General features: G+C 41.0%; 1 protein-coding gene across 16 annotated transcripts in view; it reads right to left on the bottom strand.

The window, feature by feature from the left end:
• The window catches only part of DST (dystonin), a 309,801-nt gene that overhangs the window by 192,014 nt on the left and 99,446 nt on the right, over positions 1-18,341 (bottom strand). For all 16 annotated transcript variants that reach the window (XM_049819450.1, XM_049819456.1, XM_049819454.1 and 13 more), the window contains one exon: positions 17,941-18,002. In XM_049819450.1, the coding sequence (XP_049675407.1) occupies positions 17,941-18,002 (62 nt within the window). The remainder of the gene's footprint in view (positions 1-17,940; positions 18,003-18,341) is intronic.

Below are 18,341 nucleotides of genomic sequence, written 5' to 3'. Positions count from 1 at the left end.
GAGCATATTTATGCTCATGCTGAAGACTAGCCAGAACAAGTCATACAGAAGACTGTTCCATAAGTAATTCCAACAAATATTTTCCAAAACTTTTATACAGACTGCTTATAGGTCAAGTTATATAGCAGTACTCTTATACATATACATAGCTTCACACGCACACATACATACACAAAAAAAAAATTAATTTAATTTTAGTTGTGATTTAAAAAAAAAATCCTGTAAGCAATTAATTTAAAAATATTTCCAAGACAAAAATTCTCTGGTAACGTTGAAGTACTGTCAAGCTGAACAAAGAAACAGAACAGATGTTCTCCTACTACATCTGTGGTGAAAAGAAAGAAAAAGGGAAGCCGTGTAGATATCATTAAAATCCCTGATATGAGATTTGATTATGCTAAATGCTTAAAAGATGGAAAGCACAAGGGTCTAATTTTTAACCCAAACCAACTGTGACTTTTTATTTTTCTATTCAAAGAACTACGCCAAACGGAGTGCTAAACTCTTTCCGACAAAAGTAGGCAAGTTTTCTCTACAATAAAAACCTGACAGAGGGTTCCCCGCTCCTCCTTGCCCTGCCAGGCAGGACGGGTCACTCTCCACTTCCCTTAGGAGAGCAGAACCCCAAGCCAGACCAGATCCACAGCACAGGCTGGTGGCCAGAGGCACGGGAGGACATCAGATCAAGGACAAAGGAAGGGGGTGTACATCTAAAAGACACTGCACCAGCACAGCTGAAGAAGTATCTGTGCGGCACAATGCCCGCACTCTTTTCAATATAGAACTCATGGGAGTTGCCCAGCATGCAGGTATCTGAATTGTGGGATGAGAAAATACTACCATCTCTAATCTGTCTGCTTTTATTTTCCATTAGATGCAGGATAATTTTGTTACCCTGCTGGTCCATCTCTCACAACACACATTTGGTGACCTTCTGTTTGTTTTTTTTAATACTCTGAGGTTTCCAAAGTATTACAGACAACTCTCTTCCCCAACTTATCTTTCTAGAAATCACAGACGCTTCAGAGATTAACTCATACTGTGTATGAAGAAAATGGCATAGAGCTGTCAAAACAGGAATATGAGCAGTACACCTTAGACATCTGTCTTAGTTCTGCCATTGGTTGACAATTACGGTGAGGATTAATTATTTAGGACATACTACGTTGGTATGCTGGTACAGGACAATATCATAAAGAATTTCTTCCGATACTCTGAGCAGCAGATGTGCACCTAAAAAGATGGATTTGGTCAACTGGCATGCAGCAAGCATGCTCACTCAAAGCAGCAGATCACTTTTTTTTAAAAGGAGCATCTTGTGCTTCTCAAAAGACCCCACACTGCCACTTGAGGAAAACCTTGCAAAATCATCTCTTTTTAAGTATCACTTGGGCAAGTCTTGTCTCTCAATATATATAATGAATTCTTAGATCTTTAAACTTACAAGAAACAAATATTACTATTTCATTGCTGTTTTGCTGCCACATTCAGCGTCCTTCAGAATGCGTAGTACCACTAGTAGATGCAGATAGGGGTCTCTGGATGGATCTGTGGGATCTGCTGAGCACCATGGCATTTCATAACAGTTCTTGTGGCTTTTCAATAAAATCACAGAATTGTCAGCCCTACACTTTGCAAGGTCCATGTGCGAAGTAGATAACATGCTGCCTCGGGCAACTTTTTGCAATATACCCACATGAGTGTGGCAGATTCGATAATTTGGGCATGAGAAGAGATTCTTTAAGGAAGACGTGGGAGATAGTGAGTGGCTGAGGAGCAACTGACAAAAACAAGAGAAGCAAAATGGCTTTAACAGTCAAAAGGAGACAGGGAAAATTTAAGGCACTGTTTCAGAAGTGATTCATCTTCTGGCACATTTGTGCTTCTATGATGTTTGTGGTAAGAAAAACTCCATTCCCCCTGGAGAGAGCATGAGACAGTTCCATATCATACTTTCCCAGTAAGCTTAAGCTTTGCAGTCTAGTGCCTTCAGGAACCTGGACTACCACTAGTAAAAACCAGCTTTTAAAACTGTAGCAGTCACAGAGCTGCAATCTTGTCCCTGGACCCCAGCATGTTAGGCACTTGACAAATGAAGATCATGAGGGTGGCTGCTGCCTCCAAAGTCTAACACCCCGCATAACTCGCATAGCTTTATCCTACTGTTCAGCTAACACATCTGGTTGTCCTTACAATCAAGTTGCTATAGGTTCCAACCTCATGTAGTGTTCTGCTTCTGCAGTTAAAGACCCTGGCTTGGCTTCCTCCTCTGCGGGCTGGCATCGCAGCAAAGCTGTCAGCACTGCCTTCAGCCTGCCTGGTTCTCGTTTCCACTGACAGAGAACGAAGGCATGATTCAGCTGCCTGGGCATGCATCTATAAAGCTGTTTTATGTTTAGGGGGTATGCCACTTAGCCTCCACCTGCTTCTCCAGAAGCACTAAGGTTTGCCTAAGCCCTGCTGGCCAGCCCCCCACAGATGTCTGGCCTGAATACCCTTAAAAATCTCAAACAGCCCTAGATGGCCATACTCGGGGAACTGAATTTGCACATAGTGATCTCCATTTTTGCCAGGGGTGACAGCAGAGTACAAGCCACCTTCCATAGCAAGCCTGTTTCTTGCAGTTTTTCTTGGTATTATTAGTTGTGTTGTACTGATACTGGAACAAAATCTATAGTTTTACACAATAAAATCACAGGCTGCTGATGCTTGTATGGGTAAAAGGGGAAGGACTGTCCCCCTTCTGCTTCTGCAAGCAAAAGCAGCTTGGTCTTGAAAAGGATGGACAGAAGATGCACAGGCTGGAGTACAGTAGGAAGCTCGCTCACTCTAACGCTGCCACACCTCTACTTTTTATTAGGGCCTACTGTGATAGGCCAAGAGGTAATGGTTTTAGACTAAAAGTGGGTAGATTTAGAATAGAGGTAAGGAATAAATTTTTTTACAGTGAGGGTATACTGAAACAGGTCACCCAGAGAGGTGGTAGATGCCCCATCCCTAGAAACATACAAGGTCAGGTTGGATGAGGCTCTTCCAATCCAAACTATTCTATGATGTTCTATGAAAACGCAGAAGCGTCACACCCTTCTTATTCAGAAATAAACGTGGCAGGAAAATAGAGTTGTGGCCTTTTCTATGTATACAGTGGGTGCACACCCAGCATACATGTAGAGAGACCTCACAGACGTTCACGTTAGGGCACAGCGTGTTCCAGACCAGCACCCTAAAATGCAAGAGACTACGTTCTTGACTGAAATAGTGTAGGAAGGAGCGGAAACAAACATTAATATGCTGCAGAATCTAGAGCCAAGGCAAAAGAGAGTATATAATCACATCAGGCAGGAATAACTCAAAGTAACTCCCATATACCAGAAGCCACCAGGAACTCCTTGAGGACAGCAAGGCAACCACTGTAGCCCTCGCAGACTGCAGGCCTTGAAAACAAGGCAGAGTTTTGTGCTCACACACTTGCAAAATTATCCATTTTTACAGGGTGAGGAAAGCAGACTATTGTAATCAAGTATCTTTCTTAAAACATTAGAAGTCTCCTTAACTATAATTAAGCTACACTGATCATTACGAGAACATGCCAAATTAAGACCTTTTCTTACAGCTTCCAGAATAGGCAAAATTAGAATAAAATCTGAATCACGTTCATTTTGGAAAACTGAAGTTCAGCTGACAAGCCTTTATAAAATCAGTGTCATCCATAGGCATTATCAAGAATTATAATATTACAGATCCAACAGAGGCTTTTCAGACCACTTAGACTGGGAAAGTCTTTTCAACTGCCACTCTCCTTGCTTCTGGAAGCAAAGTTAATTAAATGCCCAGCCCAGACAAAGTATTACTGCTTTTCCAAAGAAAAATGGCATAAGGCTCAAAACTTAGAAGTGTAAGGGGTGTGTTTGGGAAGAAAGGATCAACCCTTAATTACCACTGAGGTCACTAGTAAGTCCAAACAACAGCTGGCACAAGGCCACTCGAATTTCACAATAAACTTCAAATTTATTCTTTAAGAATCTGATTCAATTCCTGTGGAAACAAGATCTGTTAAGACTCCCATTCACTTCAGCTAGAGTAAAACACTTTTCTCTGACGTAATAGACACAGACAGTTAAGAGCTCCTATAATTACACTGTTCCACAGAAAATGCCATCAGTCTTCAGACTGCTGAAAAACTGCTGTGGCCACTGCATGAGACCCTGACATCTGATGAGTTTCCCTAATGTTTCAGCTTCCCAAAAATGTACTTAAGCTCGTTTTTAAGGGACAAATTGTATTAAAAGAACTTCCCATGAAGAAAACATTTTTTCTAAGTTCTGAAAATTTATGTTTTAGTCCTTTGAAAATTAAGGAATCATAGTGGCAGTTCTAACTGCATGGTAACAAATAAACCTATGCCATGAATAAAGAATAAAAAAATATCTCATTCAAAAAGTTGTATTTATGTATAAAAATAAAGATTTACTGTGCTAACACATGCAGCGTGATTTATGAGAAACACTCTAAAATTCTGAGCAGGTTGTAACAAGATCCATGCAGCATGCAATTGTCAAAATATCAGATTTGTCAAAATATTCCCACATGACTGATCGGCCAAGCCAGGCTGCTTCTTCAAATGTCTTTAAGACTACTTATTTTGCTCTGCAGACTACTTCGATTCCCCCATGTAAAGCACGTGAGTGTTGCTCAATATGCCACAGGGCCACTCCACCTCGGGTAATTTCCATCCCGACTGGCTGCTTAGCTCAGTGAGGCGCTGAGCTGCGGTCCATGGCCAACCTGATGTCACGCCAAGAGAAGAGGGAGCCACATCAGTTACATAGAGATTGACAACCTCCCCCGAGTCTCTCAAGTTCTTTAATCTCCTTACTGTAAACCCCAAATTTATTTCTCAGGCAAAAAACCCAAACTCCAAATACAGACCCTGGTCACGATCCTTGCTTTGTACTGAATCCTATAATAAACTTCACCCATTCTGTTAAAAATAAACAAGCATACAAGTTCTGGAAGAATTTAATCACTAGCTAACCCTGCGACAGTGACCTCTGGGCACTGCTTTCCCCAGGGGCTGGGTGCAGAGTGCTGGGCTGCAGATGGTGCTGTTCCCTTGCCTCCGCATGGACACACACGCTCCAGAGCTGGACACCCACAGCCCAGGACACACCAATGTGCTCCCCCGGCGCAAGAGCACAGGCCCCCAGCCAGGGCTGGTGGCGAAATAGCACGAGGGGAAAAACTCGTGCCCAGTCTCTTCTGTGCACCTGTTAGCTTGCAAGCAAAGTCTGGCAAATACTGGTTTAGGCCCAATGGTCCAAAACTCACTTTCACTCTTTTCTTTTGCTCACCAGTCTGATAATCTACTACGCAGGAAACATTTCTTGTGGTTCACTGAAAAGAAATAGTTCTTTATTTTGTACTCCGGAGTAATTTCCTAGCTGTATGACTTTGTTCCTGGATATTAATTCTCCTAAATAGCAGACACAGCTAATACTACTCCATTTCATAAAATCCTTTCATGATTTCAAATACTTTTACTAAGTCACATTTAAACAAGTCTCCTGTACAAAGTGAGTTCAACACCGCTGATCTTTCTTTATAACAAATGTTTTCTAACTGAAGATTCATCCTTGATTGCACCCCTGGATTCATCCTTTGCTTTCTCATCTGGCCAATGTTCTACATGAGAACTTTCTGATTTGAACACCCTTTGTGTGTTCCACCCCTCCAAAGCCCTGTCCTTGTATCTTAAAGCTTAGGTCAGTCACTTTTTTTTTTTTTTACGTTAACCTTCACAATTCTTCCACACAACTCGATCATCCGACTAATCCATTGCTTTTGCATACTTTATTTTGCATTTTTCCCCCAGCCTTCAATTATTTCACATGTCTCTGGATAACTCTTAATAATCATAAAAAAGATACTTGTATGGCTTTAAGGTAACTATATTGTTGCTTAATTAAAAAACAATAAAAATCAGACCATTGCTAAATCTCATCCTTGCATTTTTCTTCTTATCTTCCTGTACTTGGTTTCATGAAATGCATTCCAATATTCTCCTAATCCCCAAATCAGCAAGTATGCAAGCAAGTGCACAGTCTTACGTATATATCAAACAGTAGGAAAAACATGCATAACCATGATTCCTTTTCTAGATTTCAGTAGTTGTGTGATACCTGAAACACCTTTATTGTACAGAACAAGTTTAACCAAGTGTCCTAAATGTAAAAAAATTCCTTCTTTCCGCCTCCGACGGAAAAACAAATCTGGTCTCCATTCCAGCTCACACATCTCAAATCTTTTTGAAGAATGGGCTGAAAGGTTCTCTCCAACCAACACCAGTCCTGCCACTCAGAATACAACCACAGGACTCATTCTGCTTATTCATCACCATTATCAGAGCACTACCCTCACTGTGTTTAATACTTGTACAGTCTTGGTCAGCTGCTTGTAACGTTGCATACTGGGATCAGCAAACCCATCTGAGTGGAGCCCACGTTACGTAGATTGACAAGCTCAGCAGAAATGGGTATCTACTAAACGTAAAATGGACATCTAGTCCATTATCGCTACAATTTAAAGTCCTAAAACATTGAAGTCAGAGATGTCCAGCCAGCTTTAGTATCTACTTCACCAAATTAACCCTCATTCTGTGGACAGCTCTCAGTGAGCAGCAGGGACAGATGCCACATGTTAGCATATGTCATGCGAGGTCCCATGTGACTCCACACACGCTTCCAGCCCTTTAATGCTTCTTGCATCAGCTGTGATTTTAACGCACAGCACGTCCATCTCTCCTCCCTCTTTTGTACCTCACTAACCCTTTATGATTTTTCCTCAATGCTGTACTCTTTGTTCATATGTTTTTGTGTATAAGACTGAAGATATTTATACATCTTAGAAAAACAACAACAAAAAAGCACGCATTATAAAACCCTCTCTACACCTCTATCACATTTTTTAGCTGTTAGGAGATAACAGCCTCAGCACATATTACTGACGATAATTGAAGTGTGACTCACAACCTGCTTAAAGCCGCACTTGTGACATTTATTCTAGCTCCTTTTAAAAATATTTTACTTACAAAGGCATGCAGATTAATGAAAGACACAAAGCTAACACCACTAAGCTTCACTTTACATGGCAGCCCACTGTTAAGAGGGCATTCTCACTGGAACTGTAAGATTGATGCTGATTGAAATCACTACATTAATGAAAATACAAGCTTTGGTAAAGAACTTGGCAGTCATCAGCTCTAAGACTCAAAAGTTGAATATTATTGTGCCAGAGAAGGGCTGGGCCTTACTAGGCTGTCACAGAATAATACAACTGTAAGGCTAAAAACAACTGAACAGATCACCTCACCCGACCCAGTGCAGTGGAACAGATTCAGTTTGGCTAGAACATGCCAGAGATCCTTCTCTAATTCATTCTTGAAAATTCAAATGAAGGAAATTTAGTATTTAATACATATACTTCAGTATTTTACTATGCTTACATGCTTTTTGGAGAGGGGGATTTTTCCTTGCTAATCTTCAAACTAAACCTTCTTCTGTAACCTAACTGAATTTTTTGTTGTCCCTCCCCTTAGAACCTGACTTCAGAAAACACTTGTTCACCAGCCTCTGCATAACCAGCTTTTACCTACTAAGGACACGTTATCAAGCCTCCCTTCAGCCTTCTTTGTTTCAGACTAAACAAACTCAAATTATCACAACCTGTCCTCGATCTTCCAAGAAAACTTATCTTCTTACTGCTTTATTATAGACAGCCACAAACCTCTTGTCATTGCAAAGATCAGGAATTGAGCAGCCAAGCGGAGTTTCACAACCATATGCCCACAAGCATACTTGTGCATCTAAGAGAAGGCAGAACTACAAGCTGTCTCCTAAGCACCGTGCTGGCCCACAGGCAGGGTGCTGAGCTCATCTGCAGTTCCTGGAGCTCCCTGGGCATAAGCCAATGCAGCCCAGTGCAGATGATGGACCCTGTAAGATTTGTGGCAGAGCAAGGGTGGGACTTGTTGCTGACAACATGACAAAAGGCCTGAGCCAAAGTACAGCTGCAGCATTAGAGAAACAGGGCTATCACTGCAAGGATGAAGTGACAGAGCTTGAATCCTCACAGGATGATGTGGCGCAGCAAGGGCTGCAGGCACTTGGATGCCATCTCTGGGTGGGAGATGGATCCTTGCTCATGCGTGTGGCCTCCCAGAGCCAGATGCTGCTGCTGCAGCACCTGATGGCAGCCACGACAGCAGAAACAATTGATGGCATCGGCTCTTCCTAGTGCCAGTGCTAGCTGCAGTTGCAGCTGTTACTGATGGCATTATCCAAGCAAACTGTATCTGGGATCCTTTAGTTCAAATTTCGTGACTGTAATCTGCTAATGAGACTATATGTGGTAGCATGTCAAAAAATGTAGATGCACCAGGTACACTGCTTCCCCTTTGTCCACCTGCCTTCTGAGACCAGTTGTTGCACCATCTTCCCACGGAGAGAAATTACCCTGCAAGGTCTGTAACTTCCCATTCTTTTCCTCTGCTTGGGAGAGGTATTATGCTTACTATAACTGCAGACTCCTAGGAGTTCCCCATCCTCTCTGAATACTTAAATAGAATGATAGAATGCTATAAATCACTTCAGTTAGTTCCTAACTATTGGGTGAAAGCACATAACTGATCTGAATATTCTTCGATCTGCTCTACCTTTATCTGAATTTCACCCTGTTGTGGTTTAAGCCCAGGCAGTAACAAAGCACCACGCAGCCACTTGCTCACTCTCCCTGGCCCCGGTGGGATGAGGAGAAAATATAAAGGTAGGCTTGAGGGTCAAGACAAAGACAGGGAGGGATCACTCACCACATATGGTCATGGGCTCAACTTGAGGAAGAAACAAAATCAATTTAATTTACTACCACTCAAATCAGAGTAGGGTAATGAGAAGTAAACCCAAACCTTAAAACACCTTCCCCCCACCCATCCCTCCTTCCCAGCTCAACCCCACTCCCGATTTTCTCTCCCTCCTCCCCCCAGTGGCGCAGGGGGACGGGGAATGGGGGTTGGGGTCAGTTCCTCACCCCTTGTCTCTGCCACTCCTTCCTCCTCAGGGGGAGGACTCCTCACTCGGCCCCTGCTCCGCCGGGGGGTCCCTTCCACAGGAGACAGTCCTTCACGAACTTCTCCAATGCGAGTCATTTCCATGGGCTGCAGCTCCTCACAAACTTCCCTGGCATGGGTCCTTTCTGTGGGCCAATCTTCAGTCACAAACTGCTCCACCGAAGGCTTTCCCATGGAGTTACGGCCATCTTCAGGAGCCTCTGCTCCATTGTTCACCTCCATGGGCTGGGGGGAGACAGCCTGCTGTCTCACCACGGGTTGCAGGGGCATCCCCTCCTCCCCTGCTCCTCCTCTCCCTCCTCCTTCACTCACCTCCGTGTCTGCACAGGGGTTCCTCTCACATTCCAATCCCCCAACTCACTACCAGTTCCCCTTCCTAAATACGTTATCCCAGAGGCGCTACCGCCGTCACTGACGGGCTCGGCCTGGGCCAGCGGGGGGTCCGACTTGGAGCCGGGGAAGCTTCTGGCAGCTTCTCACAGGAGCCGGCCCTGCAGCCCCTGCCCCGCTACCAAAAAAACCCGCACCACACAAACCCATAACACACCCTCATCTTACTAAAATGTGTTTCACAAGTCAGTATTCTGTAGACTGAAGAGGCCAGAGCAATTCAGACTTTTCTACACCATTCAACGCTATTTCTCATATTTTTTCCTTGGTAATGCATCCATACTTCTCCTTTCTTCTTCATATTCTGACATAATTACAGAACCTTTCTCCAGTGCCCTTTTATGTCACACTGTAACTCCTTCTGGACCTTTTACTTGTCTGGTTTTACCCCACCATGCATTACTAACTCCTTAAAACAAATCTTTAGTCCTGCTACCCTTATTTCCACTTCTTGTGTGGCTCCTTCATATTTCACACATCTCTTAAAAGCAACAGTATATTCTATATTATGTCTCCTATCTGTCCTGCCTGTCTGCAGCCTGCCTTTGTGCCTCCAACACAAATGCCTTTAAAGACTGCCAGCTCTCCTGCATTCCTCCCTCTCATGGATTACTTCCCCAGGAGACCCTTCCTATTGCTTTCCCCAGTTCTGCTGCTTAGAAGTTCACTGTCCTCTTCTTACTTCTCAATTCTCTCTTTGCTTTGAAAGGTGAGCCTGGGATTTTGCAATCACCTTCTGTTAAGCTACCTTCCCTTTTTAAAATTTTCAAGTAGTCCCTTCCAATCAGTCCAGACCTAAATAACTAGCAGCTTTGTGAGCAACTTTCTGAACCTGACAGGCTGAAGGTCTCCCTGGCTGGGACCTCTCTCACAAGACGCACGTCCACACCGAGGCAGCCACACCAGCTCCTGCAGCAGGCAGGGAACAGAACAGCAAGTGTGCCCTGACCTAGTTTGTACACCCCATGGGGATGAGCTGAGCTGTGCCACAAAAATGCCTCTTTCTTGCATAGGCTACTGAGGGCACCTTTGCTAGGTGTTCAAATGCAGACCTCCGCATCTGCTACTCCTGTCAGTTATGAGGAGAAGTGATTTTCCCTGTTGCTACACAGTCCTGTCCTTCTGATGCAAATTAGTGACCAAAAATTTACCCCTGACTTCCTTGTTCCAGTTCAATGCCTTGAATCAACAGCAACTGTGGTCACCTTTTGTTCCATTTTATCTTTGGCCAGAGACATGCCACAGTGTTTCAGTTATACCATGCACCCAGTTTTCTTCACCCTTCATGCTTCCAACTTGCCCTCACCTTTCCAGACCTGTACTATGTACTGCCAAACATAACTTATCAGGGATGAGTTGTTTAAAGTATGCCAATGTAATGCTAATAACATCATACTCAACCAATAAATCTGTCTTTGACAGCTTAAAACTACAGGGATACACTAACTCTGACCAAAGGCAATACACACTATACCTGCCCAAAGCAGGTAAAATATAAGGTTGGTAGATACAACATTACTGCGATTAAAGTCAAGCTACTCTAGGTAGAGCAGGATTTTAAATATTATGTTACTATCTTTAAATTTCCCTGTCCAAAGCACCATAAATGCCTTTAACAGATAACACATGCTTCTTTATAGGAAAAACATGGTTTTTCTGATGCCTTCTTAGGTCCTCATGCAGTCACACATCTACGTTACCTCAGGGCAAGCCTAGCTTTCCAAATTATATGAAATACTGCTGTAGAAAAAACATTTAGGTAATGTTTACGACTGAATGTTTGAAGTTGCTCACTGTCTGGAGTCCACATACAGGGACACATACTAATCCCACTGAAGCCAATTGCACAGTTACACTGGCCCCATGGGAGCTAGATCAAGCCACAGTATTTCTAAGCTGATATATAAATGATTATTAAATACGGATACATCAAAGTATATAGATAAAAAATAATTCCATGCATAATTTAACAATTAATTAAAAAGACAACACGTCATTGCAAATGGTAGAATTTTATCTCTTGCTATCTCTAAGGCATAAATAATATTAAATAAAATTTATGCTGAGACCTAATTGCAAACAATGAACCCACAAAACCAGAATGAATTAATATATTAATATATTAGTCTATCGTAGGAAACATATTGATTCTAGTGGTTCTATTTCATCACAAAGTAATCTCATAATAGACTTAATTCTCCTTATACTCATTCTTCCATATATGAGAACCTATATAAAACAATTAAAAAAACCACAATAAAAGGGATCATAAAAGTATACAATCAACTGGTTCAATAGTGCTGCATGCCATAAAAATATTGATGCGCTCAAGCTATCGTATATTTCATGCATATTTAATGTACTGGTTTCAATCATTCTCCTTCCTGCTGCCAGGTAGTCACGAAGTCTGAACGCATAAAAGAGGATCAAATAAACTTGAAATCTGTGGCACAGTTTTTATTGACTTGGATTTATTTATTTATTTCCTTGCAGAGAGATAGTTGTGATGCAGTTTATTATTAGCCTTTAAAACCTTGTCCAATTTCCACTTCTTTTTCAGCTTTAGCTTCTGGCATTCTGTCACTACTTTTCCTCACATCTCCTGATTATTGTCCTCCCTCGTCTAAACTTCGATTAAACACCAAAAAAGTCCCGAGTTTACTTGCCAATCTGCTTTGCAAACAGCTCTAGATAATAGTAAGCAGATGAAAGACGTTGTGCGTTTTACCTCCAAGTGGAAGATTCTTGAAAAATTTGTACACAATGCAACGTGAATAAACTATAATTGTGCATATTTTCAGGGATAATAACAAAATCAAATACTTCATTACACCATTCACTGATTATCATCTTCAAGAGTTATTTTTCTTTATTTTTCAGAACGAGCATATCTCAAAGAAAAAACTACTTCAAGATCTTTTAGAATAGTCCTGAATGCACAACAGCAAAAATATTAGGAGAAAAGCTGAAATATTCTTCTGTCTACCAAGCAGACAATAAGCCTTGCTGAACAATTGAAAAACAAAACAGAGGGGGAAATACTAATGCTTCAGCTGCACCCAATGCCCAAAGCAAGCTATGTACCGTGTTACAAGTGGGATTTTACAGGATTTGCTCCCAACACAGTTTGCAGCAGCTGTCAGAACTAACTAGGAGAAATACACAGAAAACTCATTTAGATGCACTAGCAGAGCAAGCAATCTTCGTCTTCTTTTCCTTAACACAGGGGAAAGAAACCCTCAAACCATGCTTCTTCCAAGTATGTTTCAAAAATGAAAGATGTTAGATTGAGACTTATTTTTTAAAGTCACTGCTGTTAGACTAACACCAGGTGCCTCATCCCTTAAAATAAATATAAATGTAGAGTAAAAAGTGTTCATTTCTAAAGAGGAGGTGGGGAATTTTAAGTGACAGATTAACTGCATGGCTAAAAAGAAGACAGTTCAGAGTAGTGCTATCTAAAAGGGTAACCACTAGTGTCAGTAAAAGTGCTAACTTTCAGCAAGGGAATAACTGCGCTCTATCAGGAACAGTCCCTCCGCCATTAAAAGCATACCTGAACATTTCACGAACCAAGCGACCTAAGTGGCCATTTGCAAGCCATGCGCTGCCTGAAGGATGTACAGAAATCAATAACTTCAGGTTTCTATTCTGAATTATTCATTCAGTCTTTGCATAACAAAAAGCTGCATGCTCTCTCTCTCAAATGCACTATCACTGCAAACATGGAGCTTTAAAACAACAGTTTTAAAAGCATTTTGTCCTGCTACTTAAAAAAGCCTTCTTGCTCATAAGACCTTTAAAAGTAACTTTTGGAGCAACTAATGACTATGCAGGATGCTGCCCATTGTTCCCATCACCAGAGTGTTTCTCCCGAGGTCTGGCCAGTCAAGGGTCCCAAGCCAACCTGTGCTGTGGGGGACACCAGGCTGTGGGGCTCCCTGCCAGTGCTGTGGGCATGACACCCCAAGGTCCCATATTGCTGCTAGAAGATCAGTTAAAAGGCCCTCTACAACATTTTCTTCCATGAAAAAGAAACATTTTCCCTTGGAGGGAAGATACGTGGGTGTTCACCATATTTTCCCTTCAGAGCACTCATCTAGCCAGTCTGTGGTGGCTGCCATGCCTTTAGTCCTATTTACTGTACATCCTAATTTCTCATAAAGAAACTTCAAGTATTTAAAAATATCCTATTTCATCTGTCAAGACTAAGTCTGGCACTACAAAAATATTTTTTAAATTGGTTTGAGAAAGGAACTGAACAACAATGAAGAATTTGTCTGCTTTTACTCCTTTTTCATCAGCAGCTTTTTTTTTTTTTATTTTCCAACTTTATCTCATCCTCCCCTTTTATTTCACACTTCTCTCATTCTTTCCTTAGGTTTTGGGGGTTGGGATTCAAAGGGGTGTCAGGAAGAATTTCTGGGCTTTCATGGAAATGGGATTTCTCTTTGGATGCTTTAGGACCATGCTAACACTACACTAGAATGAAACCCTTTTGTTCCACAAATTTACCAGTTCTTGTTATGTCAAGGATTACTTACTGCTGTAGCAAATACTAGAATTTAACATCCTATTTTGATAGGAGTAAAGTTAAACAGTTGCTGGAAGCAGAGGTAGGTTTAGGGAAGTTAAGAGAAGAGATCTCTACCCCACTGCCGTGCTACACTGCCATGTGAATTTCTCCCTGGGAGCTCGTACCACAGCAGCAGGCGAGTGTAAAGTCTCATATCTCACCTCTCCAACATAAGTCAACAAGAAGTAAAAGATAACATTTAACCTGGAGCCTCACCATCAGACATTAAACAGTAGCCTTAGCAAGTGCAATGCTCTACCCAGTCCTCAGAAAATCTATTATCAATTCAGAAGAAAAACTTCAGCATTTAAAAAATGTAGTGACAGTCCACTTGATCTTAAACTGTGGAATTCAAAGAGAACTTAGTTGAATTTTGCAAATAACACATTATGTACCTGTCTCTAAAACTATGTGTCTCAAGATCATTTGCAGGAAATATTTCTGCAATGACTGTGTTTCTAGTTTAGCAAAGTACACAAGTACATGCTTAACTAGTCAACTGAACTGACAAAGGACCAATCTTACACACTATTTTATATACCACACACTTACATGCTTTGAATCCAGTTCAACTAAAGATGGGCAACGGAAGGCAGAAGGGTAAATATTTCTCAGCCATCTTGTTTTTTGTGGTTACTCAGCGAACCCCGTAAGTATAGAATTTAATCAGAAGAATGACAGTAGGCTTCCATGCCATTCCCCAACAAATGATGGTAACCCATAAAAGCATCATGCTGCTGACCTAGAAAAAAACTCTTTTGAATATACTGCTATAAAGGGATAAAAGGCTGGTACTTTCCCAAGGACTGCAGCAGAATAGGAGATTAATTAAAATGAGCAAGGAAAGAACTAAACAAGCAGGGAAAAAGTAAAAAGAGACAAGAAGAGAAAAGAAACACAGAAAAAACAGAGAAAACTAAAGAAGGAACACGGGACAGAGAAAAGAAAGAGAGGAAAGAGAAAGTAAAGAACAAATATAGGATGGGAAAAAAAGATGAAAGAAAAATGCAATCCATCCCTGGTGCCCATAGCAGGGTCCTGTCCACATGCACGGTCTGTTTTTCCATGATCTCTCATAATTGCCATGATCACCTTCATCCTTTCTGCTTCTTGTTGAGCCCTACACAGTGACAGATAAAGCACATTGACCTCCTTTTTCAGTCAGCAGTGCGAAAGCACTTCCAGGATACAATCCATCTCCCCCTAAGGTAGATGCCTTGGGGGTAGACATCTAGAAGGGTCTGTTCCCTCTGCTACCTAAAAGAGAGGTTTGGTAACTAGCTCAGATAAAGTTATTTAGATGCTTGAAATAAGCTGCTTCCCACCTTTTTTTTGTCTGCAACAAGCTATTGACAGTGAATAGGCAAATACAAGTTGCATGTATTCTGTATTAAATGCAAGGCAGCTGAAAACTAGAACTCAAGTTCAACTTAATGGACAGACCAGGACAGGTCTAGCGACTCTGCTAGAAATGCACTTATTTACAGTGCTACTTTTTCTACATTCCCTCCATTATATAGTATTTTCTAAACATGCCCTTGTGTCTTGAAAGAGCATTTGAAGGATTGATTTTAATTTCCATGCAAGTCACTGTTCTAGAAACAGTGCTCTAAGAACAGAAATCTGACAACTGTATCACCAACTGCTTTCAAACTGAGTATTTCCAAAAGATAAAGTGGAGTTGCTACATAAATTCCAAGTTAATGGAAGAGCTATAGTCAAACTGTATTTGTGTAAGTTATCGATCCTTAACTTGAATTCTAAAGTGAGCAATCTGAGATAAAAAAATCAAGGCCAGCAGCACACACACACATCTATATATCTATCTGTATCTACCTATACAAACACTGACACTGAGAACTATTTGAAGATGAAGGCCTAAGGCCATTGACCTTGGCAAGCAAGTCAAAAGGATTTAGTGTGAACTCTTTACCCCAATTTCCTTACAGGTTTAGAGCCTAAATCTTTTTTAAGCTACTCCCAAAAAGTTGACAGTATAGCAACAATGACTGGGCACGTTTTAGAAGTGTATAAAATAATGGTGTATAGAAATATAATTTTCAATACACTGCTCTTCTGTAAAAACAAGCATCATTTTTAACTTGTATTAAAGGGTTGCTCTCCAAAAAGCTTCAGATAGGCTTTTCCACATCCCACAGAAAATTAAAATTGCATCTTTAATATAGAAAAAGATTAATAGCCTCTACAAACATGGTAACAATTACACTCAATTAGAAGAAGAAATGCTTGATGGTTAATTTGGAGATTGCATTTTGCTGCCAGAGTACTGGCAATCTTCCTGTATGGTTTTTGGGGTTTTTTTAAATCTAATTTGTCTGAAATACTGGACAATGGATACATTTCTTACATTATAAATATGAGGTAAAAATCCAGAAAGGGAAGACTGCAGGTCTGCAGCCTCTTGTCTTTTCTCATTAGGAAGCAGAAGACTTCTGCAAGGACATGGGGCCACTCAGGTATTTCAGGATTACAGTGAGGAGGCGTCTGCATAGAAGGGGTCTTTGGAGCAGCTGTTTCTACACAGCATGATTCCTTTGGGTCTAGCAAATCCACAAAGGAAAGCCTATTGGTATGAGCAGTATTAAAACCTGTTCTGCAACTCACCCGGCCCACAGAAATGTTATGTGCTGCACAGAGGCTGATGTCAGGACCACTCCTGATGGCTCAGTCATGATGGGAAGGACCAAAAGACCACTCTGGAAGAGAGGTCTCTTGCTAAACACAAAATTAGGACCAACTTCACATCCAGGCCTGGTTAGCTCCCTACATCACACCATTTCTAAGAGCTACATAGGTTTAAAATTTTTAAAAGATGTGAAACTAGAATTCTACATCTTCTAAAGGTTTGAGGAGTCAAAAAAAAAAGTTGATTTTAAACTTCCCTGAAGAAATTATGTTCTGCTTCAGTGTCCAGTATTTCTCAAATACCTACAAGAGCAGCTATAAGAAGTAGAGAGATAATTATGTTGCCCCCTAAAATAAAGTTTTCTCTAACTATGAACACAAGCAGATCTTTCCAACAGTGTCTGAGCATTATACTCATTAATTAAATCTCAACCGGCTGTTTGCAAATACATTTTTATTTAATGTGACTTTTACATGAATTCAACCTCTGGGAGGAAAAAAAAAAAAATCAAGCAAGCTATGTTAAGTAATTATACAATCTGTTTCTCCAGAGAAATGTCTGGGCTAGACAGTTGGCGCTGAAACAGCAGATTAAATTTAGAACTGGAGGGCCATGCAGTGAAGGTGAACTCATGGCTTTTAGTTCTCTGTTGACTAAAAGCTGTACATGTTGTTAAAATTATGTGCTCTGTCCCTGAGGCAAAGTTCACTGCTATTCAAAAGAAAGATATTGAAAAGTGACTTTTGTCCCTAGAAAGCCTCTATTTCTAATCCATGAGCAGCATATTGATGCCATGGGATGATCTAGAGCTCTCCTTTTCAAGGTCATTTCTCTGTCCTCAACATAGTACTTAAAAAAAAAAAAAAAGAGAATTAATTGTTTTTCATTTCCCTTAGCTATGGTACTACAGCCATGACACTAATGCCAGAAAAGTGTCAAGCTTTGTAGAAAGAAATCATGTCCCTTATACTTTAACTCACTTTAATTTCAATTCCAAGTATTCAAATAGATCACCTTGGGATATCACACAGCAGCATTTCAGCTCCCCCATGACTCCTCAAAGACAAAGTACCTGCATAAGTCTCACAATTTAAGATCTTCCTTATTATGTGTAACACAGCTGATCCTGAAATCAAACATTTAGTAAAAGACACAATCACTGCTGTAGTAATCAGTCATCCAGACATCACAGAAATATGAACTGACCTTCATGAGATGCTGATTTATCCATTTTGTGAAGGTCTTCTTTTGTACTTTGTCCCGCTCATCTAGAAGTAAAAAGGAAAAAGCAAAGGGTTTAACAGCTCTACAAATGATGCGGAAGTTGTTTTGGTTTTGTTTTATGGAGAGCTTTATAATACTAGCATTCTAATAAAATTTAAACACAGAATAGCCTGTAAAAGCTCTGAAACATCTAATCAACATAATAACAAGCAAATGTTTTTGCAGTACATCACAGCATGTCACGAATAAGTTTCTTGAGCAGGAGCTCCAGGTGAGTTCCTCCAGGGCGACAGCCCTGCTGGTACGACAGCAGCACTACTAACAAAAATATAACTTCCTAGGAGAAGTCGACTGTTCCTTAAAATGTACTGAAAAGGTCAAGG

This window comes from Accipiter gentilis, chromosome 16 (genome assembly GCF_929443795.1).
Source record: "Accipiter gentilis chromosome 16, bAccGen1.1, whole genome shotgun sequence".
Taxonomy (NCBI): domain Eukaryota; kingdom Metazoa; phylum Chordata; class Aves; order Accipitriformes; family Accipitridae; genus Astur; species Astur gentilis.
Note: the sequence above shows the minus strand (reverse complement) of the source record. Positions and strands in the feature narration are given on the sequence as shown.